Genomic DNA, 25883 nt, shown 5'->3' with positions numbered 1-25883 from the left:
TATTATCTGAATACAAACATGCCACTCTTGCATTCTTATTAGCCATATCCAGGATTTGCATTTTGCAATATCCTCTAGAATGATGTAAATAATTAGTAATATTAAAAAAGGAACTGTCACTTCTATGGAAATATTATTTTTCTCTCTATTACTGGTATTAGCTTTTTTTTTTTTTGTGATGTTCGAATGTCAGCTCTCCTTCACTCTGTATGTTGTCTATATGCTGACTGCCTGAGGCAAAGAGCAATGACTGACATGGAGCTAAGATGAAGAAGTGTGGATATATATATTGATTTTTGACACCTGATAAACACGTGAATTAAGTTCAGGGATAAGTACACATAATACGGAAAATCCAGAGGAGTGACAGTCCCTCTATAAACTCATACCATGCCAGCATCTTTGCATCTTGATGTTACCAATAGATCTCAAGTGTGTTACCTATCATTTATACTGTTTTTAGTAACTACTGTTTTTACAAGTTCTCTGATTCCGGGAGGTTTTACATTTCTTGGTAACGTCTGGTATTGTGCCTTTGGTTTATTATAGACAACATTTGCTTTGTCATAGACATCTGTCTTTGGAACTCTTAGGAGGTATCTGTCCTTCCTGTATGCATATCTTACTGCATCCTGCTGTGTCTAACAATCTTGGCTTCACATACTCATATTCTATTTTTTTTAATATCACTTTTAGGCTACGTGTGCGAATAAAGATTTGTGAAAAAGTATTTTGCCTCTTCCTGATTTCCTCTATTTTCCAAATCCAAAAATAAAAGAAATCATGGAAGAGCTAAATACTGTTTCATGACACTGTTGCTCTTAAATGCTGGACAAATGACAAACATAAAATATATATACATATATAGATATATATACTGAGAGGTATCTAATGCAGCGGTTCCCAAAGTGTGGGTCGCGACCCACTGGTGGGTCGCAGGGCGATCCCCAGTGGGTCGCGCTGACCCACACATCCAGGGCCGCCGGGCAGTCAGGCATGCAGACTGACACCAGGAGGGAGCCCGGCAGCTTGCCCTGTATGCCGCCGGGCTCCCTCCAGTCAGTCTGCCAGCAGCTCCGGTCTGCAGCTCCGCCGGGTGCAGAGCTGCAGACCGTGTGATAGAAGTCTCGCGAGCTCCCATAACGTTACCATGGCAACACTCAGGGAGCTCGCGAGACTTTTATTACACTGTCTGCAGCTCAGCACCCGGCGGAGCTGCAGACCGGAGAGGTAACCCACCGGACCACCAGGGAGACACTGGACCACCAGGGATGTTTAAAGAAGGTAGGGCACAGAGCCCAAACAATGCCCTCCCACCCCAATGTAACCCCTTCTCTGTCTACCCCCCACCCACTGTAACCCCTTCTCTGTCTGCCCCCTCCCCCGTAACCCCTTCTCTTCCTGCCCCCCTCCCCCCACTGTAACCCCTTCTCTGTCTGCCCCCCTCCCCCCAATGTAACCCCTTCTCTTTCTGCCCCCCTCCCCCCAATGTAACCCCTTCTCTGTCTGCCCCCCTGTAACCCCTTCTCTGCCTGCCCTCCTCCCCCCCCACTGTAACCCCTTCTCTGTCTGACCCCCTCCCCCCAATGTAACCCCTTCTCTTTCTGCCCCCCTCCCCCTGTAACCCCTTCTCTGCCTGCCCCCTCCCCCCAATGTAACCCCTTCTCTGCCTGCCCCCTTCCCCCCAATGTAACCCCTTCTCTGTCTGCCCCCCTCCCCCCCCATGTAACCCCTTCTCTTTCTGCCCCCCTCCCCCCCAATGTAACCCCTTCTCTGTCTGCCCCCCTGTAACCCCTTCTCTGCCTGCCCTCCTCCCCCCCCACTGTAACCCCTTCTCTGTCTGACCCCCTCCCCCCAATGTAACCCCTTCTCTTTCTGCCCCCCTCCCCCCGTAACCCCTTCTCTGCCTGCCCCCTTCCCCCCCAATGTAACCCCTTCTCTGCCTGCCCTCCTCCCCCCCACTGTAACCCCTTCTCTGTCTGACCCCCTCCCCCCAATGTAACCCCTTCTCTGCCTGCCCTCCTCCCCCCACTGTAACCCCTTCTCTGCCTGCCCCCCTCCCCCCACTGTAACCCCTTCTCTGCCTGCCCCCCCCACTGTAACCCCTTCTCTGCCTGCCCCCACTGTAACCCCTTCTCTGCCTGCCCTCCTCCCCCCACTGTAACCCCTTCTCTGCCTGCCCCCCTCCCCCCACTGTAACCCCTTCTCTGCCTGCCCCCTCCCCCACTGTAACGCCTACTCTGCCTGCCCTCCCCCCCTGTAACCCCTTCTCTGCCTGCCCTCCCCCCACTGTAACCCCTTCTCTGCCTGCCCTCCCCCCCGTAACCCCTTCTCTGCCTACCCCCCACTCTAACCCCTTCTCTGCCTACCCCCCACTCTAACCCCTTCTCTGCCTACCCTCCCCACTGTAACCCCTTCTCTGCCTACCCCTCCACTGTAACCCCTTCTCTGCCTACCCTACCCACTGTAACCCCTTATCTCCCTGCCCCCTCCCCCACTGTAACCCATTCTCTGCCTACCCCCACTGTAACCCCTTCTCTCCCTGCCCCCCTCCCCCCACTGTAACCCCTTCTCTGCCTACCCCCCCACTGTAACCTTTTCTCCCCCTGCCCCCCCCCCACACTGTAACCCTTTCTCCCCCTGCCCACCCACTGTAACCCTTTCTCACACTGCCCCCCACACTGTTACCAGTACACACACTCCCTCCCACACTGTCACCCTCACCTCCTGTCTCTGCGTGTCCTTTTGTGTCAGTGTGTGTGTATTTGTGTGTCTGTGTGTATCTGTGTACATGAGTGTCTGTGTCTCTGTGTGTGGGAAACTAAGTGTCATTGTGTGTATCGCTGTGTCAATGTGTGTATTTGTGTGTATACACTGCACACATACTCCATACAAAAACCATGCTTACATTGAAACACACATTGTGTATATGTATATTTTATAAACACAATATACACACACTGCATCCACTACACACACACACACACACACTGCAATCAAACGCAAACATTACATACAAATACACCCCTGCATTAAAACACTAAAATGATCTACAAACACCCCTTCATTCAAACACCAACACTACACACAAAAAGCACACCTGCATTTAAAGTCCTACACTACATATACAAACACCCCTGCATTCAGATGCAAACATTACAAACAAGTACACCACTACATTCCAATAGCAACAGTACATACAAATACACTCATACATGCACACATATACTTAATACAAAAACATGCTTACATTCAAACACTGCTCACAAATATAACCCTGCAATGATGTGCAAATGGTAGATCTCCATCTGGCATATTATTGTTGAAGTTCTCCGACAGATGGAGATCTACCTTTTGGCCACACTTTCACTAGATGGGGGCCCAGAAAACATACTTGCACCACGGTCCTCTCTACATTAGTTCCACCACTAGGATAATCAACGTGAGGTGCCTGGATGAAAGAGCAGGACACAGCACTTCTGATTCTGAGTCTGTGAGTAAGCAGTTGTATGTCTCTAAAACTGATTGCCATGATGTGTAAAGTTTCTGCCTCTAAAACTGCCATGATATATCAAAATTATGCCTCTAAAACTGCCATGTTATGCCAATTTTATGCATCTAAAGCTGATTGCCATGGTGTGCCAATTTTATGCATCTGACTGTTTGCAATGGTGTGCCAATTGAATGCTTCTGAAACTGATTGCCATGATGTGCCACGTTTATGCATCTAAAAGTGATTGCAATGATATGCCAGGTTTATGCATCTAAAGCTGATTGCCATGGTGTGCCAAGTTTATGCATCTAAAGCTGATTGCCATGGTGTGCCAAGTTTATGTATTTAAAGCTGTCATGATGTTCCAATTGTATGCCTCTAAAACTGATTGCAATGATGTACCAATTTTATGCATCTAAAACTGATTGCAATGGTATGCCAATTGTATGCATCTTAAGCGGATTGCCATGGTGTGCCAATTGTATGCATCTAAAGCGGATTTCCACGGTGTGCCAATTGTATGCATCTAAAGCGGATTGCTATAGTTTGCCAATTGTATGCCTCTGAAGCGGATTGCCATGGTGTTCACTTTTTAAAATACGCATTAAAAGCAAGTGGGTCTCGAAAAATTACCATTTTGAAAAGTGGGTCTCGGCCCATAAAAGTTTGGGAAGCCTGATCTAATGCATTGGTGTGGCTCAGTTCATCAAGCAGATTGCAGACCTTCCTGTCCTCCCACCAATATGTATCTGCCATTGCATCTATCTGAAGAATGGTCAAATGGTAATTCTCAAAAAACATTTAAGGTGAGAAAGTTTTAATAATAAATATTTAAATGTATTATTTTAACACAGTTTTTTATTATGTGCATTGTGCTGTCTGTATCAAATGATGAAATCCTTCATTTTTTTCCCCCTTGTGGTTCAGTGTCTTTGATCCCTGGTGGTCTGTCTCTCCAGTCTGCCCTGAGAGGCAGAGAGGCAGCACAGTCTGCAGCTCCGCCGGGTGTAAGCTGCAGAATATGCAGTGTCTCGCGATATCCAGAAGTCAGAGCATTGCCGTGGTAACCCGCAGCAACGCTTTGATTGGCCAGAGATTGCGAGACACTGTACAGTCTGCAGCTCACACCCAGCGGAGCTGCAGACTGTGCTGCCTCTCTGCCTCTCAGGGCAGATTGAGGGGCCTCGCACCTGGCGGCATTCCAGGCAAGCCGCCGGTCCCCCTCCTGGTGTCGGGACCGAGGACCTGACACAATCTGCCTGCCCTATAGTAAGTTAGGCGACCGCAAGGCTGTAGGCGGCCGCCTAACTCACCTAATTAGAGAGCCACCATTGACAGGGGCGGCAAAATGCCACCCTTGTCAGAGTGCCACCTGGAACTGTGGCTCCATTGCAGCCTATGGACGGGCTGGCCTTGGCACTGTGCCTGTGTAAGAATATTTGTGTATTTGCCATGTTTTTGATCATAAATCCCTTGGTGTATTGATCCATACTAGTTCATCAAGCCTAGAAACATACATGTGCACATCACTTTGTTGCTTCTTGTAACTTACCTAGTAATGAATAAATATTACTTTTGGGTGATGGTGCATCAAGTAAGTATTGAGCATGCTCCTACATGTGCAAGGGTTTGCACCCAAATTTGTTTAGAAGTATGCTAACATTTTGACTCAGTATGGAGTTAATTCACTAAACTGAAATGTGGGAATTCAAAATTGAGTTGCAAAAAAACTGTTTAAAATTAAGTTGGTAACATACTCTAGTGCAGGGATAGGCAACCTTCGGCACTCCAGATGTTGTGAAGCACATCCTCCATAATGCTCTTACACCCATAATGCTGGCAAAGCATCATGGGAGGTGTAGTCCAAAACATTTCAGTTTTAAGTGCTCCTCAATTCACTGTTTGTGGAATAAACCCTCACATTTATTTTGTTTCCTCGCCTCTCCTTTATTTATTGTTTTTTTCTTAATTGAGGTTTTCGTCATTCCTAGTATTGTTAGACCTGTTTTTTTTTACTTAGCAGAGGTATTTTTGTTTTATTTCATTGTTAACTTTAGAATCCCATTGTTTTATTATTTTAAGATTGTAGACATGATTCCAGGCTTGTTAGTTTCTCAGTCCTAGATCACCCATGATCCCATGATGTCCTTTAGGTCTCTGTGACTAAACAACCCCGTTGGAGTCTATCTTTATTGAAAAATAGTTTTATATAATGGTTTGGCCCATGGATGGGTGTAGCCTCTCAGGATCCTTTACCTGGTATTTCAGATATTCGGAGAATCTGAGTTAGTAATTTCATGTACCTGATAACCCGAAACCAGTATTCATGGTTTTCATTTGTTCTTGAAAACAAACAGCTTCATGATTCAGAATGGATAATTTCAGTACATTACTGACACACGTTTGTTGGGTTAGAGTAATTCCATGATTTTAACGCTAGTTTGTATCATAAAGGTTAGAGTTCATTTGATATGTTTTTTTTTAAAAAAATTATTATTAAGGCATTTTTCCACTTTTTGGGGTTAGTGTTATAGATTATTTTTTTTATATTGTGTAGGGTTTAGGTTAGAGATTCCTTTTACATATATTGTGTCAAACATAAATCTTTCTTTTTGGAGTAAGTTATATTCACAAAAACAAAATGTTAAAGTGTATGTCTTCACAAGGCAAAATTGCCTTTAATTCTTAAGTTGAAATATTTTAGAACTGACTTGTTCTTTTAACCCCTTAAGGAACAAACTTCTGGAATAAAAGGGAATCATGACATGTCACACATGTCATGTGTCCTTAAGGGGTTAAATGTCACAAGACCTCCATCAAATGTGTCTAGTCTTACATGAGGTCAATGCAGCATGATCTATACCTACTGGCAGCAATATGCCCTATGACCACTTTCATGTTCTGTCTTTGATTACTATTTCCTACTTCATCAATATGTAGTTACACCTCTGTATCAGTCCTGGGAACTAAATGCCTTTGTCTTCTGATTTCCAGTGTTTTTAATTTAGTCCTTACCATTAGTTCTCCAGTAACCAACACTTGCCATCAGGCAACGGATGGTATCTTTTGACCTGGGGAGTGGGGACAAGTACATCCCATTTCCTTTTTTTATTTTTTACTTTGCTGCCACAAGTATAAGCACAAAAGGAAAACCTCCAACACAATAGTGCCCTGACAATTTTGGCCTTGAACCATTCTTGCCTGATGCCTCTTTCCTGCAGAACGGTATCAATAGACAGCCCAGCACACCCTACGCTGCATTTAATCAAAAGACTTATCGTGGTTTGACTCTGCATTCCAAAACGGCTAGTATGCTTGTGGCTTGGAGACCTGTAGCCCCCACTGGCCCCCTTGGCAGCCCTGCCCTGCTCTCCATCCTGGAACGGACTATTCTTTTTCAAGCCCAAGGACCACTATCACTAACTGCAAAAACTTATTATGGAAATATGGCAATCACTAGTGGCCGAATCAACCTTTTCTGGCAGATGGCTGCCTTGGTTCAGGTACATATAAATTAGTAGTTGTATTCGCTATTTTTCTGATAAACATTATTTTGTGATAGAATATATCACCGTCTGTAAATTACACATAACTTTACCTCTATTTTGTGTTTATTTCCCTTTAAATCAAAAAGAAACGCATGAAATTAATGGAATCAAAGAAGTCAGGCGCAATTACATATATTTATATATATGTATATGTATACATGGTATATCGTTTAAAACAGGATTTGTGTCCTATATAGGTAAAACATTAAGGAGATTGAGTTTACACCGCCCAAGAATGACTTCTCTCCTGACACAGGATCCTTTGTTGATGGCTTTTATTTTAAGGATTTTCTGGAAAAGATCTTCAGATTCTACCCCTTCAAAAAAGAAATCTTCATTAAAGATTGGGTTCCGGCTTCCACGGATAAGAGTGCTTCTTTGCTTCTGATTCTTTCCTGGGACAAGGGACAAGGAGATGTAGCAGCTGATGTTTTTGGGGTCAATGGACTGCTTGTAAAGTCCTTCAGCGCTGACAAGTCTTATGCGTAGTCTCATATTTTCAGGGTGATATTCAGTCGAAAGCCTTACAATTCCTCCTGTGTTCAGTGTCACGGTGTTGTCCAAGGAGAACTGACCTGGAACCAGTAGAAGGCCTATGTCAGACTGTGTAAGAGGGTGATGGGACCAATCATAAGAACTTCTCCTAGTGACGCATGGACTACTGTCAGTGGAGCTGTCTTCATCAGTAGAAACCGAGTTATTCCTTAGAACAGACATCTTGCAGTTAGCTTTCAAAGCCCTGGAGAACATACTGTCCTGGTTTAGAGCTTTAAATAGAGAAGTTTGAAGAGATCTGTGTAGTCTTGGAGAGCCAAAAGGTGAAGAATCAGTGGACGAGGCTGTGTCACTATCCAAGGTACCAGACCTTATTAGAGGCCTCAATCTAAGAGTGCTGGTAAAATTGTTTAATGAAGATGCACCTCTACATGTGATGGTATTAGAGCGGGATCTTGGCAACAAGATGGGAAGGGCATCAGGATCATTATGAAAAATAGACTCTTTTCTCTTCGTGTTTGGGCTTTCCAACAAGGTGCAGAATCCATAGGACGTATTAGCTTTAGCAAGATGAGGCAAGGAGAGAGCTGCTTGTGACTGCGGGTCAGCATTAGTACTTTCCTCCTCAAAAGGATCTTCTACGCTGTCCACCTGGATAATGTGCTTTTCAAAAGGGTGAGATTCTCTTGCTTCAAAAACTGACACGAAGAGATCTGGGATAGAATTATAATGTGGTCTTCTTCTAAGATCTTTCTGGGCATGATGCCGCGGGGGGATACAGAATTCAGGAATTCGGTCAGGTGTTAGAACATTGTAGCATGTGGATGAATTATGCCCGGGTTTTTCTTTTCTCATAGTGGTATGCATAGGTTACTGTTGGCAAGGTACTTAATGGCATGTGCATTCGCAGTGGCTGAGTGTTCTAAAACAGGTAAGAAAAAAAAAAAAATATATAGTTATTTCTGGATTATGGAAGGTTCACTTAGAAGGACTAAAGATTAATTTTATAACAGTAAAACAAACTCAACATAGCATTCAAAAATATATAAAAACAATTCACAACCACGTTATCAACTAGTTCAGTGGCTTCAAATCAAAGTATGTCACGTTGACTGGTGCATTTATTATAGGAGAAGCTTATTGAGAGATACATTCTCTTTTATTTATATCTAGCAATTTTTGTCAGTATCCTGTTGTTTAGAAGCGTTCCAGTGTGAGTCCAGTGTCAGTAGGATCATGTTCCCAATATGCGTCCCTGATTTTAAAAAGTATTCCCTAGGACCTATGCGTTAACTCAGCAATAATGCCCTTCCCAGATCTACAACAAAAGTTCCAATTGCCAAACTCGTTCCTTTTCGCATACTTACAATTGAAAAGCATCATCCTTACTAAAGTAGCAACGACTCCAAGAACCATAACTGCGACCAATAATCTGACACAGATGCTGATTAAGAGATGCCACTATACGCCGACAAAATCTAAAACTTTGTCCCTATGCTATAAAAGCCTATTAGAGTACTCTCCACCCCAAGCCTTTAAGTACGTTACACAATGGGAAAAGGAGAAGATGCCAAAACTTTCCAACGAACAATGGTTGAAATCTCTATTGGCCCTAAAGGGTATTACATCATGCGGATCACATTTGGAAGCACATAAAAAAGTAGTATATAGGTGGTACCTCACCCCTCACAGGCTGCACACTATATTCCCCAATGTTAGCCCCCTATGCTGGAGATGCAACAACTCAACTGGCACTATGTCCCACATATGGTGGGAACGTGCAGATATCAAACCTTTATGGGATCATACACAAACCCTACTGAACAAGTTGACACCTACCAGGCACCTCATCACACCATTGATAGGATTATTGCTACTATTCCCGGATTCCTGGGACATAGACACCAGAAGAATAGCTACTATACTCATTTTGGCAACCAGAAATCTCTTAGCAACGCATTGGAAAAGTTCATACTGCCCTACAAAAAGAGAACTAATGGAAAAGACACACCAATACTACAGATTTGAACTACTATCCTCTGAAACATACCAGAAGAGGAAATAGCTGTAAGAGACATGGTCGGCATGGCCTGGCTTCTACAATCAACGCATCACTTGAGATTTTAAGAATCTCGACATACATACGGAACACCGATATAAAAGGTCTGCCCTCAAGACAGTAGCTTAGGCATCGCATACATGGTGATAGGCCACCTGACTCAACTCACCTGACTCACAAAGATCTAGTACTCATACTACACTTGACTACACAAACACCTGTCAACCTTGTTAACTTGTTAACTATTTAACTTCGACTGGCGAGATTAGACGACCGTGTAGATGAATAAAATACATAAAATATTTGAAACTTACCCTGGACTTGTAACTCAAATAGGCCTATGCACTGGTGTAACATGATGTACCATTGTAATGGGATGTACTATGGCATCTATTTGTTTCCGAATTCATATGATAACTTATCGAATGTGATAACTTGTCCAATGTACGATATTCCTCTGTCATGCATCATCCCCCCCTTCCCCTTTCTTTCTTCTGTATCCCTACGTTACCCTTTCATTGGAAAATAAAAACCATTAATATATATAAAAAAAAGTATTCCCTAATTCTTTATAAGATAGGATCGGTGTAAGTGAAATGTGAAACATTGGTCTATGGCAGGGCTGGGCAAAAGTTAGATCGTTGTAGAACTACTAATTGTCATGATGCTTTGCCGACCTATAAAATTGGAAAGCATCATATGATCTGCAGTTTTATATTCGGGGATCCACCCCTTCCCTTTTCTATAATTAGTATTATTTATCTTTCCATACAACAGCAACAGACTGGGTGCGGAACATGCATGGACATAACACTCTATAACAGTATTCACCAGTAGACTGGGTGTGTAAACATGTGTAAACATAATGGTACTCTCTGTACAGTAGTATGTATGCCTCCTATAATATGTGGATCTAGAAATGGGATTCATTGAACATCACGTGTGGCCACATTATATTGTAGAATGGTTATTGTTCTAATAGATATCACTGCTGAGGTTGTAGCTACAGCAGGTAAGAATACATATATACATATATATATAATATTGGCACTAGCATAAAAATACAACTTCTATGTTCAGAAAATTGGTGATACTACATCTAGGGTTACCAAAACCCATAATATAGAAGTGTTGTTGTCTTAAAATCAAAGTGTATAGTACACATGAGCATGGGACATTATTTATCCTATCTTAAGACAGTAATGGAATTATTTTTAAATAAAACACTTCTAATATTTAAATACACCAAGGTTCAGCATTTTCATGAACCCACTAGCGATTGATGAGTGAAAGTTTAGCCACCAGGCTTGCAGTGGTGAACAATTCAAATTTTGAGCCCTTTTACTTGAATTAAAACTCACGCACCATCCACAGTATTGACTCTTGGGATAACATTAGCACAGCATTTTAACTCTCACACATTTGCTGCAGCTACATCTTTTTTTTTTTTTTTAGTTTGTCAATCACACTCCTTACACGAGGATGACTGATGTTGATACTCCGTGACCCCTCCACAGCATCATGTCAATCATAGAATGTTCTCCTTCTTCTGTAATTGATTGCTGTATTTAAATCAGAATGTCTCTTTGCTTCAAATGGCATAGAGTCAAAATGTTACATTAACCACCATGACCGCTTCTGCTTTTAGTGGTCATGCTGGTAGGAAACTGTAACCTGTGTCTGCTTGAAACGTTGGTACAAACAGAATTACTTGATTTTTTGTGCTGGGGGCTAGTTGCACCCCTGACACACGTGGCATAGGCGGTCTGGAATTCGTTATCAGCTTCTACATTTACAAACAGGACCAGCAAGGCAAAGCTTTAATGTGCAATCCTTTCTTTATTTTACCCATCAATTTTATTAAAGTTTTCTAGTTACCCAGCTACTACTTCCTTCACTCTATTTAGTTTTTTATTTTATTCCCACAACATCTGAGGTGATCAGTCAGTCTTTGAAGCTTCCTGGACTTTTCCTCCTATCCTTCTGTGTGTTTATATATTGCCAATGGTGTCTTGCTCCTATATGAATGGTTTAAGCCAGCCCCTCTGCCTGTATGTGGAGCTGGTGGTCCTATGGATCCTGGCAGCTCTCTCCACTAGCTCTGCATTCTGGATCCTGGCAGCTCTCTCCACTAGCTCTGCATTCTGGATCCTGGCAGCTCTCTCCACTAGCTCTGCATTCTGGATCCTGGCAGCTCTCTCCACTAGCTCTGCATTCTGGATCCTGCCAGCTCTCTCCACTAGCTCTGCATTCTGGATCCTGCCAGCTCTCTCCACTAGCTCTGCATTCTGGATCCTGCCAGCTCTCTCCACTAGCTCTGCATTCTGGATCCTGGCAGCTATCTCCACTAGCTCTGCATTCTGGATCCTGGCAGCTCTCTCCACTAGCTCTGCATTCTGGATCCTGGCAGCTATCTCCACTAGCTCTGCATTCTGGATCCTGGCAGCTATCTCCACTAGCTCTGTATTCTGGATCCTGGCAGCTATCTCCACTAGCTCTGTATTCTGTGTACCTTTCTGTAATGGCCCCTGTATATATGAGCTTTTCTTTTGCTGGTTTTACTTTGTTTGTCTTTAGATTTCTTCTGTACTTTCTATAGTTAAGGTTTCCCCCTCTTCCAAGTTATTCATTTATTTCTGCTGGATTCTATTCCTGAGTCCATTGAGGTATGGACCATGGATGGATCAAGAATAAAATCAATGCCCCCTGAAACTAAAAACTATTACAGTGAAAAAAGTCTTACCAATTTTCACGTGGCTTTTTGCTCCTAAACAACTGTACCAGCCAGGTAAAGTCCTATTTCCAAAAACATTCAAATATCCATTCAAGTATATGTTTTTTTTTAAACTTTTTCTTTTGAACATCCGATCACATTTTTCTGTTGCCCTAATTTTTTTACAGCAAAAACATACCATGGCTTCTTTATTTTGTTTAATAGTTTTACAACACATATAATATTAACTTATTTTGTATACGTCAATCAGTTTGTATCAGGTCTAACCTTAATGTAACTCCAATTGTATGTAGCTTTTATACAGTTTCTATCTTTACATTAAAGGAACACTATAGTCACCTAAATTACGTTAGCTAAATAAAGCAGTTTTAGTGTATAGATCATTCCCCTGCAATTTCACTGCTCAATTCACTGTCATTTAGGAGTTAAATCACTTTGTTTCTGCGTATGCAGCCCTAGCCACACCTCCCCTGGCTATGATTGACAGAGCCTGCATGGAAAAAAAAGCTGGTTTCAATTTCAAACAGATGTAATTTACCAATCAATCTCTAAATTGAACTTTAATCACATACAGGAGGCTCTTGCATTGTCTAGCAAGCTATTAACATAGCAGGGGATAAGAAAATCTTAATTAAACAGAACTTGCAATAAAGAAAGCCTAAATAGGGCTCTCTTTACAGGACGTGTTTATGGAAGGCTGTGCAAGTCACATGCAGGGAGGTGTGACTAGGGTTCATAAACAAAGGGATTTAACTCCTAAATGGCAGAGGATTGAGCAGTGAGGCTGCAGGGGCATGTTCTATACACCAAAACTGCTTCTGTAAGCTAAAGTTGTTCAGGTGACTATAGTGTCCCTTTAAAGGGTTACTCCAACCACCATGACCACTTCTGCTTTTAGAAGCTTGAAACACTACACATCCAGCCTTATTGGCACCTTTTACGTCTGTTATCAGTGCACATAGCAAGCTGGCAACAAACAGGTAGAGCCTGCGAAGGTAAGCTTGTGTCTTCCCTCCCACCTTGCCTGCAACCCTTCTTCCTCCTACCTATCTGATTCTTTTTCTTTCCCTCCTCCTTCTTTCCCTCAACATTCCCTTTTCTGCTCCACTTGTTGGCTCAGAGCGCCTGCACACACTCTGAGATAGTTAAATGATTCAATAAAGGCTGCTCTATAAGAAGTCTTTGATTGTACCTTGCGCGGCTCATCTGACATCCCGAGTGTGCGTGTTGAACTGCTTAAACGACCACTATAGTGCCAGGAAAATAAACTTGTTTTCCTGTCTCTATAGGGTCTTTGGGTCCCCCCCAACCTCTGGGTCCTACTCCTGCCTGGCTGAAAGGGGAGGAAGGGGTTAAATTCTTACCTTTCTCCAGCGCCTGGACTCCCTCGGCACTGTGGACTCTCCTCCCTCGTCTGACGTCATCTGCCGAATATGCATTTCTCAATGCTTTCCTATGGACGTTGGCGTCTTCTCACTGTGAAAATCACATTGAGAAGCACGGAAGCGCCTCTAGTGGCTGTCAATGAGACAGCCACTAGAGGCTGGATTAACCCATATGTAAACATAGCAGTTTCTCTGAAACTATGTTTACAGCTGCAGTGTTAACCCTAGATGGACCTGGCACCCAGACCACTTCAGCTCAAAGAAGTGGTCTGGGTGCCTATAGTGGTCCTTTAAGATAATCACTGGGTTAAGGTAAGTAAAAGCTTTATTTAAAACACTCTACGAGCGTTTCTATTGAGGATGACTTGAAAAAGAATGGCAATAGGCCATTATTCTAATAAAGCAATAAGACAAGGGGTGGAGAAACCCTTTAAAGTGTCCATGCATGTCTTGTTTTTTTTTTTTTTTTTGAAGCCTCAGTTTATTCAATGTTTTTTAAACGTTCTTTCGGTTCTGTAGAGTTAACATCGAGTCCGTCTTGGTGTCACACATCCCACAAGCCTTTTTTGAAACGACAAATTTCCACCTTGATTATAGTTATAGTTAACATCGTTTAACGACACCCTTGTCACTGTGAATTTCAGAACTGTCCCACTTTTTGTCCAGTTTCTATTTTCTTGCAGTAGTATTGATGAAGGTCAAAACTCTTGGATTAAAGACATACCATTTTTTTTTTCTTTTAACATGGGTTTATTACATTCTATTGCTTCCCATCTATAAATGGTTTGCTGAAATAACATAAGCAGAACTCATTGTAAAATCTTCAACAATACACACGTCTTCTTCTTTGGGAGTTTGTCAGCCACGCTCATAACGTGATGATTAATGTTGCAAATCGAAGACTTCTTCACAACAACTTGCAAAACTCAAAATGTGACCTCCAAGGGGATAATACATTACTGGGACAAATTGGCAAATACACGTGAACATCTGGAGAACCGTACATACCAGCAGACTGCTAGGGAAAAAAAACTATTCATCTTATTCATATATACAGAGTTGCTAAAGCCCCATCTACTATGGGAGTTTGTGAATCAAATTCATTATATGGTGATGACTGGTGTTACTACACCAACAATAGCAAACTCTACCAAAAAAAATAAAATGTATGAATGCCTCTTCAGTTTAGATGGCAGAAGGACACATTTCCCTCTCTTGGAAAAATTACATTACTCATCGAGTTAAAAGGGACACTATAGTCACCAGTACCTTTACAGCTTAAAGGACCACTCTAGTGCCAGGAAAACATACTCGTTTTCCTGGCCCTAGAGTGCCCTGAGGGTGCCCCCACCCTCAGGGACCCCCTCCCGCCCGGCTCTGGAAAGGGGAAAGTGTTTAAAACTTACCTTTTTCCAGCGGTGGGCGGAGATCTCTCCTCCTCCGATCCTCCTCTTCTCCTCCCCGTCGGCTGAATGCGCACGCGCGGCAAGAGCTGCGCGCGCATTCAGCCGGTCACATAGGAAAGCATTCATAATGCTTTCCTATGGACGCTTGCGTGCTCTCACTGTGAAAATCACAGTGAGAATCACGCAAGCGCCTCTAGCGGCTGTCAATGAGACAGCCACTAGAGGAAATAGGGGAAGGCTTAACCCATTCACAAACATAGCAGTTTCTCTGAAACTGCTATGTTTATGAAAAAATGGGTTAACCCTAGAAGGACCTGGCACCCAGACCACTTCATTAAGCTGAAGTGGTCTGGGTGCCTAGAGTGGTCCTTTAACCCCTTAAGGACACATGACATGTGTGACATGTCATGATTCCCTTTTATTCCAGAAGTTTGGTCCTTAAGGGGTTAATGTAGTGATGCTGGTGTCTATAGCCCATTCAGAGAAAAGGCAGTGTTTAGTAACAGATGGCCACTAGAGGTCCTTTCTTTTTCAATCCTACACAGTGTGCAGCACCTATGTTCAGTGTCTCCACGCTCTGCATGGAGATGCAGAGATGCATTCATTCCTATGGCAAAGCATTGGATTGGCTGAGATCATCAATCTTGATGATATCAGCCAATCCAATGCTTTGCCATAGGAATGAATGCATCTCTGCAAGATTGATGATCTCAGCCACGGAGGCAGGAAAACCAATGGCGACACCAGTGTGGCTATGAAGAAAAAGTAAGTAAACTACCTTTTAGCTCTATTCTGAGGTGGGGGCAGGGATCTAATCATGTTTGTATTCCTAACACTATTGTCTTCCTTCAACTTACTTTTTTTAACATGAATCTCACAATCCTCACTATCTAGTCGCATGATATACACAAAACAACTACAAAATACCCCAAAACTAATAAAGTCACATTGTCTAATTAATTCTCCATCATTAAACCATAATCATAAACCATAAATGACCACTTCAAATCTCTGAAGTGCATAGAGTAGCCCTTTAACATTTCTGTTGATGTGCACTTTAAATTCTTTGCCCCAGTTTTATTTTTGAAAGAGTGGTTTATTGTCCTATGCACTAAAATGGTCTGACCATGTGGTATGTTAATACATTTTTGCAGTATTACCAGTGAATTTGCTCTGTGTACAATTTTCATTATTTACACATCACCAACACAATCTTCCTTGCTGTGTAATGGGATGTGGTGCGTTTTGTTTTTTCTTACTTACTATGGAAGAACTCAATAACTCAACACAATGACATAATACTGCAATTATGTATTGTTCAAATAAAATATGATATATGTATTTATACAAATATTATTTTAAACAAAATATTTACATAGTTACATAAGCTGAAAAGAGACATGTGTCCATCATGTTCAGCCTTCCTCTAATCTGTTTTTTGCTGTTGATCCAAAAGAAGGCAAAAAAACAACCCAGTTTGAAGTATTTCCAAATTTGCTATCAAAATGATTGCAAAGCAAAACTGAATTTAATAAAAACACACAATCTGTATCCGTCATTAAAGGACAACTATCTTCTCAACATTTTTTTTTTTTTTTATATATAATAATCGTTTTATTAAGTTTTAAAAGGAAATAAATATTTTTTAAAAGAGGTATATGCAAAACAATTTAGAAAAACGAATTTGTGCCTTTAATATCAGTCAGCCATATACATACACCTTGGGTCAGACAGTGTTTGAAAACGGACATATATGGCTCGATGATTTTGTAGGCAGAGATGACTCAGTTTTTCTACATACACTTAATTTAAAGAAATCAATTTTCCTGCAAAACCTGATGAAATGATTATGTTAGACATGTGCAATTCGATTGGATCTGAATGGAAATTTGGACGAATTTCGGACATTTGGATGCCGAATGTCCGAATTTCCGAACCAAACTGAATTGCCAAAGTGCCGAATTTCGGAATGCTGAACCGAACTGACTTTTTTGCCCATGCACATCCCTAATTATTATATTAAAATATAGTTTTGTCCATCAAACTTCTCCATGCTACATATGAAAAAATGGACATTCTTTAACTAATTTTGGTCACATGATTTGGTTTCAGTAGTGCCTTAAAACATTAACACCCCAGATTTTATCATAATTGACATACGTGATTAGCATTAATAATATAGAGTGGATAATTACCAAATATTTTATAACATTTGTACATATGGAGGTGACAATGCATTCTGAAGACCATGCTTTTCTAACTAAACAAGTCAGTTTACATTCTGTATTCTATTTCATTTAATGCATGAATTTAATATTTTTTTCCTGAGAATTTTAACCCCTTAACGACGCAGGACGGTTCAGGACCGTCATCGGCATTTTTGCATTGCCGACCGACGACGGTCCTGAACCGTCCTAAATTTAAAATGTACTTACCCGATCGCCGTCGTTCCCCCGGCGGCGATCGGCGGTGCTCCCGTTGTGGGGAGACTGCCTGCAGCCCAGACAGTCTCCCCATGGCGGTTTAGGACCCCTGGGGCCATGTGATCGCCCAACAGGGCGACCACATGGTCACAATAGGTGTCCTAGACTCTGCCTGCAGGGGGACTGTCTGTGCTGACAGGCAGTCTCCCTGCAACTGTAAAATCAAAAAAAAAAATTAAAGTTATAGTTAATAAAAAAAAATATATTATTATATATGTGTATATATATGATATATAGACATATATTATACCTATATAATATATGTCTATATATCATATATATAATGTCATGCTAAGTGTATTTTTATATTAATATGTACATATATTAATATAAAAATACACTTATAATTAATTTGCACACGTATATATATAATATATATAATAACTATATATATTGTATATATATATTATTATAAAATACGAATAATAAATAATTTAAATTAAATTAAAAAAATTAAAAATAATAATAAAAAATTGAAAAAAAATTATATATCTATACGAAATTTTATTCTAACTGTATTTTGATATTAATATATATATATTTATATCAAAATACACTTAGAATGAAATTGTATATATATCTATGTATATTTAAATAAATAAAAAGAATGCGAACTATTCATATGTCGATATACAAAATTACATAAATAATTATATAAATATACACGTAGACTTCAAATATATAAATATGCATATATATTTAAATTCTACGTGCGTATTTAGGTAATATTTTTACATAATTAAGTTATTTTATTGATTGCAATTTAAGGGACCTGCCTGCCAACCCAGGCCGAAAGACCAGAGAATTTAATTTGATATCACTGTATTTTACCCTGTAACGTTCTACGACACCCTAAAACATGTACATGGGGGGTACTGTTTTACTCGGGAGACTTCGCTGAACACAAATATTAGTGATTCAAAACAGTAAAACATATCACAGCGATGATATTGTCAGTGAAAGTGACTTTTTTTGCATTTTTCACACACAAACAGCACTTTTACTGATGATATAATTGTTGTGATACATTTTCCAGTTTTGAAACACTAATATTTGTGTTCAGCAAAGTCTCCTGAGTAGAACAGGACCCCCCATGTACAGGTTTTATAGCGTTTTTGAAAGTTACAGGGTCAAATATATAGGTCAAATATTTTTACATTGAAAATGGCCAGGTTGGTTACGTTGCCTTTGAGAGCATATGGTAGCCCAGGAATGAGAATTACCCCCATGATGGCATACCATTTGCAAAAGAAGACAACCCAAGGTATTGCAAATGGGGTAAGTCCAGTCGTTTTTAGTAACCACTTAGTCACAAACACTGGCCAAAATTAGCGTTCAATTTAGTTTTTTACTTTTTTCACACACAAACAAATATGAACGCTAACTTTGGCCAGTGTTTGCGACTAAGTGGCTACTAAAAAAGTCTGGACATACCCCATATTGAATACCCTGGGTTGTCTACTTTTAAAAAAATATGTACATGTGGGGTGTTATTTAGCAATTTATGACAGATAACAGTGTTACAATGTCACTATTGATACATTTTAAAAATGTATGTTTTGAAACCGCAATATCCTACTTGTACTTATAGCCCTATAACATGCAAAAAAAAAGCAAAAAGCATGTAAACACTGGGTATTTTTGAACTCAGGACAACATTTTGAATCTATTTAGCAGTTTTTTTCATTCGCTTTTGTAGATGAGTAAAAGATTTTTCACATAAAATTCAAAAAACGTGTATTTTTTTCAATTTTTCATCATATTTTTTCATTTTTTTTAAATTAAATTAGATGAGATTATATAAATAATGGTATGTAAAGAAAGCCCCTTTTGTCCTGAAAAAAACAATATATAATTTGTATGGGAACAGTAAATGAGAGAGCGGAAAATTACAGCTAAACACAAACACCACAAAAGTGTCAAAAAGATGCCTGGTCGCAAATGTACAACATCGCAAAAAAAGTCCAGTCCTTAAGGGGTTAAAGCACAGCAGAATATGTTGGCACTATTTAAATGATAATAAAAATAATAGATACAACAGAAGAATATTAGCTGATTATGAAACAGGTGTAGCTTTAGATAACAGGTGTGTTGCATTGATTTATAAAAGTTAAGAGAAACCTACACTATAGTGTTCCAACTTCCTTGTATAGGACATTAGCCATACTCACATTAAGGCATTGTAGCATGCTGCAATAAACATTGTTTGCCTCAGTTGTTTTTTAGAGCAGTAAATGTAGTTATATCATAAAATAAACTAAAAAGCTTTACATGGACTCAGTAGGCTATGTATGATTTATTCACCGAAGTTTTTGATTTAGAGCACAGCTACCAAGTAACAAAAAAAAACTATTGTGGCCTCAATCAGATGATTTCCTTGTATGTCCCTCTTTAATTCACTTTTATTAAATTATTATGTCCTTTAAAAAGATTTCCCTGAAATATAAAAATATAAATAGACAAGAATAATAGAGAATTTATTGGCAAAAGGTTTAAAATATCAAACATGCCAAGCATTCTCTGATTGGTGGAGGCGAGAAAATTCCAATATTCCTTTTTTTTTTTAAAGGTGAAGTTTAAACCCATGTAGTGGGTACAAAAGTCAATATTAAAATAGTAAGCCAACAGGGCATACGAGCTAAAAAAAAAAAAAGAACACAATTCACTGTTTAGTGAATAAAAACATGGGAAAACAACAGGAAAACAAAATGAGCTAATTCGAATGTAAGATATGAGTCTAGACACATTATTACAATACAAAATGCAATGGGGCTCCTTTGGTAACTTAATTTTTAAAGTTGCGGGTTACTGCGAATGTCTCTTTTCTATCTATAACAAGAAAAAAAAAAAAGTAACATCTCCCAATGAGTCTTGTCTAATTAATCCGAATATGAGATTCGGCATCATAACATTCGCTAAAATTCTAGTAATTCAATCGGAAATGCCTGGCAGAAACGTACCTTCCCCGACAGCTGCAGCTCGTTGGTGCCATGTTGCTAGTGTCAAGTAAAATAACAGACCCCAGCAAGGGATTCTTTCCCCTTAATAATGATCAGAAGTGGAACAGCGACCAATGAATTTGAAGCTTATTAACATACGCAGTCACACCTCCTGAAATGGTAGCCACACTGATCTGACATTTTCATAGGTTAACCTGTTCTCCGCCAAGGATGTTGCACACATCTAAAGCAGTAAAATAAATGTAAGGAGTCTCCACTTATAAAAGTTGCGTAAACAAAAAGCGTATGGCGTGTGGGTGTTGAGATAAAAGAAAAAGTGCACGCGTTAAAGTGGTTAATGATAGGAGGGTAAGTGCAGTGGTAACGTGGGTGTGTGAAAAGAAAAATCAAGTTGTGGCTGTCTGGTACCTTTTAAGAGTAAAATGAGGATTATATCATACACGACCGACACACATTGGCTGATTTGACTACTTAATGTTCCGATTTATAGTAAGATTGTGCATTAACCGTAAATTACCCGATAGAGCTTAAGGGATGTGGAAAAGGCGTCAAATTGCTGAATGCTGTGACTTGAAGGAAATTGGATCTACTGGAGGATCAGAGATGTGTACTTTGCTCATCAGAGCAACCTCATCTGTCACCATAACAACGACATGCGAGGGGAAGGTGCTTAATCAGCGTGATAGCCTAGGAGTCAGACGAGAGCAAATATCAGCCATTTGGCTCTAGATCCACGAGAGGAATGGAAAAGTACAATTTGTTTCTTAATAAAAAAAAATTATAAAAAGTACCATGAAGAAACATATATTAAAAGTTCATCAATGACATGTTGTAGGCATTTGATAATGCTAAATAAAGTGCTAGCCTAATAATGGGGCAGTAACATTGTTAGTTATAATGCTGAGTCAAGAAAACATTTTGGGCAACATAGTACATATTACAAAGATTAATACTGTAACACTAAACAGGCTTATTCATTAAAGATTCCATTGACAACCAAGGATGTAAATGTAGGCCAAAATAGCACCAAAGCTCAGTAATGGTGGTCACCGCTGCAGAATGTCCATGTATCATGACTCCATGTTGGCATAATCTTTGTCGCTTGGGCTTCCAAACAAGTCTGATGAATGATCTGGTGGCACTGTCATTCTGCACATTTCTATTCTGGAAATAGGGATTCATATTAATCTGTAATAGGTCTATCAACACCTGGGGCTTTCAGGTAGCCTTTCCACGGTTCCACTAGTGCAGTGGACTGTGGACTACATCTCCCCTGATGCTTTGCCAGCATTATGGATGTAAAAGTATTATGGGAGATTTAGTCCACAACATCTGGAGTGTTCAATGTTGCCTATCCCTGCACTAGTGTTTCTGCAGATTTACATTTTTGATGTGGACCAGGTTTCCAGTGACTTTTCGGCCTTCTCCTTGCCTTGACCAATTTGTATGCTCTTTGGACTCCTTTGATCACAGCCAGCACTTATCAATTGAACGTGTGCCTGAATTCCCTCTTCTCTCAAGTGCGACTGGTTGTTACTAAATAGTACCTCAGTAAAACCCTTCAGTTTCTGTTCTGTCTAAGCCTGAAAAGGTAGCCTGTGGAGAAACTGTATAGTGGGAGGTGAGTCGTGTTTACAGGGACAGGAGGACTATTGTAACAAGATACATTATAAAGAAAGATGATAAGGTCTAGGAAGTCGAACCCAGAGCTATTTAAAGGTTTGGGAGATAACAATCACATTAAAATTACCAAAGCGTATGTACGTAAGCAATGCAGATGTCTTGGTGATGTTAGCTGTCTTGGTATACGCAGGCACACCATCAAGGCACTAATAAACAACTGAGCAAGGTACCAGCTCCAGCTATGACTGAGATTGTAACTGACCTAATGTCAGGACCTGGGAGTCAGGCACTAGGGAAGTATTGGATTCCTAATTGCAGATATAGGAGAGGGATAGAAAGAAGTATAACCAGATTATGGGTGACTGGCCTCAACTTGAAATAACATGGTGTTAACTAACTAGGCAAACCAGTAAACGAGCTGAGGTCAGGGTTCCAGAAAGCAGGTAGTTAGACATGCCAAGGTCAGGGCAGGTAGCAAGCAAGAAAAGGCAAAAACAAATCTGGTCAAGATCAGTAAGACAGAGGATAAGACACAGGATACTCCAAACTCAGAACCAAACAAACAGTACAGTAAGGACCGCAAACTGTCAATGAGCAAATGAAGAGTTGGTTCATATAAAGTTACAAACCTTTAAATTATTATAACCATTAATATAGTGCCACCATGTTTTACAATTTTAATGAGGCTACATGGGAGAAAACAAATGTAAGAAAACTATTACGAGTTTTCTGAGATTATTAAGGAACAACCCCATTATTATTTATTATACGTCAAACTTTTCTTCCTCAGTGATTCATGGGATTCATCCCTAACCTGGTAACATTAGAGAATTTATTTAAAGAAACACTTCAGCTCCATAACAACTTTAATTAAGTTGCTATGGTCCCTGGCACTTGCTCACCTCTGGGGATTAAACCGTTCACAGATAATTTAACGCCATAGTCTGAGTTCCAATACTGAATCGCTCTACCCTCCTGTTCTTCCGCTATCTTAAATCTTAGGTAACGAAAGGTTCGGGTAGCATTTAGGGTGCTGCAGATTGGCTTTGAGCAGTGAGCTGACGCTCTACGCCTATCAGTAGATCAACATTCGCATGAACGGTGTGTACCTATTTTTATGAATGTGGAGCAACTGATTAAGCTTAGAGCATCAGCTGTCTGCTCTAATTTAATTAGCGTAGCCCCTGCCTGAGACTTCCATTATCTTGTATTTTTCAGATTGCGGAAGGACAGGCGGACAGAGCAATCCAGTGCTGGAACGGCAGACTTTGGTAAACCAGTGCCAAGGACACTCTCGCACCATGACAACTTAATTTCAACAAAGTTGTTATGGTGTCTAAACTAGTCCTTTAACAATAGAATTGCAAATTTGAGGTAGAAATCTGAACTAAATCTACAGTTGAGGACATTTGTCTCATCTAGATAGTATGACCTACATTGTTCCATATATCTTTAAACAAAGATAAAAAAAGATATCAGTGTGACATATTAAACAAAGATAAAAAAGATATCAGTGTGACATAGAATAACTGGTTTGTGTAGATTAAGAAAGTGAACATGCTAACATGCTCCTTTAAGGAATAAGCAAAGGGGCGGGGCCCGCCACAGGATCATGTGACCACCTGGCGGCGAGCAGCGGTTTGAGCGGCCCACGTGACCTGTCAGGTGACGCAATCATCCAGGAACACAAGCTGAGAGCGAGCAGCGCACAGTGAGACCCTGACAGCACAGTGCCCCCCTCCCCCACCCAGCCAGCCACCATAACAACAACAACACTACTACTACTAACCAGCACACCCGCAGACTACAGCAAGCACAGCTCCCAGGGCAATGCACGTGTAAACCTGGGGAGATAATGGCACAACGTGCACAGTTAGTACATAACCATAACCACTGCGCATTGGTTTCACTTTAGCAGCTGGACAGAAAGGCTGACACTCAGACAGACAGCATCCCTCTCACAGCACAGACAGGCTGACACTCAGACAGCATCCCCCTCACTCACAGCAAAGACAGGGTGACAGACAGACAGCATCCCCCTCACTCACAGCACAGACAGCATCCCCCTCACTCACAGCACAGACAGGCTGACAGACAGACAGACAGCATCCCTCTCACTCACAGCACAGACAGCATCCCTCTCACTCACAGCACAGACAGGCTGACACTCAGACAGACAGCATCCCCCTCACTCACAGCACAGACAGGGCTGCCAGCTGTAACCTGCTCTCTCCATCTTCTCACCTTTAGCCCACATCCTTTACAAGCACAGTCTCCACACTTCCTCCTACTCCTCCTGCAAGAGCCTTCATCCCACCATGCTGGAGTCTGTGCTGGCAGATCTCCTCAACAGGTTCCTGGGGGATTACGTGGAGAACCTGGACAGGTCCCAGCTCAAGCTAGGGATCTGGGGGGGTAAGATCCAGCTATGTGTACACCACATGTTGTTATTTTTTCTTTTACATTTTATTTATTTTTCTTATTCCTGCAGGCAACATCTACAATTTGTACAATATGCGACACAATTTGTACAATGTATGATTTAAGGCAAGGGCTGGTCAAAATATAACCCCCAGCTGTTCTAGAAATACAACTCATTTGATGCTTCGCCAAAGTATTAAGGGAGTAGTATTTCAACGACAACTGTGTTTCTACCACTTGACCAGCCCTGGTTTAGGCGTTGCTCTGATTGCTTTTAGTTTTGTTTCTTGTAACAGATCCTTGCAGAGAGGTTGGCAGGCTTGCCTCTTGTGCAGAGACTTTGGACCCTGTGAGTCTCAACTGGGAACAAATATTTGGGCTTAATCTCTACTGACCGCAAAGGTTCATTGTTGTGGAGCACAAACCAACGTGGACAACAAAGGGGTTAACATGATGGGACTGACTTGGTTTACAAAGGAGTACTGTATTTGATGTGACAGGACTGAAAGAGTTAAATCTGTGTTTTGTTTGTTTTATGGTTTCAAATGCAGTTCTCCATCTCATGATTCTCTGACCAGATAACACTCGTCAGTGTGGCCAATCGCGAGTGCACTTTTCCTTGTTGAACCTCCTGGCAGAAGTTAACATCCTGGAGCTTTATTGAGGCTCTGCAGAGAGTACTACCCAAACTCTTTTAGTAATTTCACAAGTGCCCACTAACGTTCCAGTGTGTGTTGTTCTAACACCCGGTGAGCGGAATTTATGTCCTTTTACAATAGAAGAAGCTGAAGAGTGTACTTTGGATATCCAGTGGTGTCCTTAGATTAGGAGAACTCTTCTACAGAAATCTCACCTAGTTTTCACTCTGAAACTTGTTTCCTTTCTCCATTATACTCACTATAACAACTTCATCTATTCTTCTTTTTCCTGTACATGAAATACATCCTTCCCTTACCTCTTGTCACTTCACACCACTGTCTCGAGGGTGTTAGCTCCTTTGAGCAGGGCCATCAGCGCCTTCTATTCCTGGTCTTCCAACTTGTCTTGTTGCAAATATGTCTATTAGTCCACCTATTGTACAGCCCTACAGAACTTGTTGGCGGTATATAATAATAATAATTAGAATATTTGAGTGACTAGGGAAAGCAGGAGGAACTTCCTACAGGTGTTTTTCCTGCTCATCTCCTATATTCCACTCAAGGTCGTATTGTGCTTGCTAAGGAAATATAAGAAATGAGATGTCACTCTGATGTGCAGATAGGGAAGCGTTCCCAAA

General features: G+C 40.8%; 2 protein-coding genes across 6 annotated transcripts in view; one reads left to right on the top strand and one right to left on the bottom strand.

The window, feature by feature from the left end:
- Positions 1-7166: 7166 nt before the first annotated feature.
- On the bottom strand, positions 7167-24508 carry LOC134603430 (C2 calcium-dependent domain-containing protein 4C-like). Of its 3 annotated transcripts, none has more exons than XM_063449392.1 (2): positions 24431-24508; positions 7167-8458 (listed from the first exon to the last, which is right to left on the bottom strand). In XM_063449392.1, exon 2 carries the CDS (start codon positions 8401-8403, stop codon positions 7231-7233), a length of 1173 nt encoding a protein of 390 aa, XP_063305462.1. In that variant the 5' UTR covers positions 8404-8458; positions 24431-24508; the 3' UTR covers positions 7167-7230. The 3 variants fall into 3 exon arrangements, with proteins under 3 accessions (XP_063305462.1, XP_063305460.1, XP_063305463.1); XM_063449390.1 differs by lacking the exon at positions 24431-24508 and adding an exon at positions 20564-20648; XM_063449393.1 differs by lacking the exon at positions 24431-24508 and adding an exon at positions 13694-13728.
- Positions 23862-25883, top strand: part of VPS13C (vacuolar protein sorting 13 homolog C) — a 168624-nt gene continuing 166602 nt past the window's right edge. For all 3 annotated transcript variants that reach the window (XM_063449388.1, XM_063449387.1, XM_063449389.1), the window contains exon 1: positions 23862-24601. In XM_063449388.1, the coding sequence (XP_063305458.1) occupies positions 24505-24601 (97 nt within the window). In that variant the 5' untranslated portion in view covers positions 23862-24504. The remainder of the gene's footprint in view (positions 24602-25883) is intronic.

The sequence above is a fragment of the Pelobates fuscus genome, chromosome 3, assembly GCF_036172605.1.
Source record: "Pelobates fuscus isolate aPelFus1 chromosome 3, aPelFus1.pri, whole genome shotgun sequence".
Classification (NCBI taxonomy): Eukaryota; Metazoa; Chordata; class Amphibia; order Anura; family Pelobatidae; genus Pelobates; species Pelobates fuscus.
The sequence above is the reverse complement of the archived record's forward strand: the minus strand, read 5'-3'. Positions and strand labels throughout refer to the sequence as shown.

What these genes read in the sequence shown, in the direction of transcription:
- LOC134603430 (XM_063449392.1), bottom strand. Translation starts at nt 8,403, where the DNA reads ATGCATACCACTATGAGAAAAGAAAAACCCGGGCATAATTCATCCACA.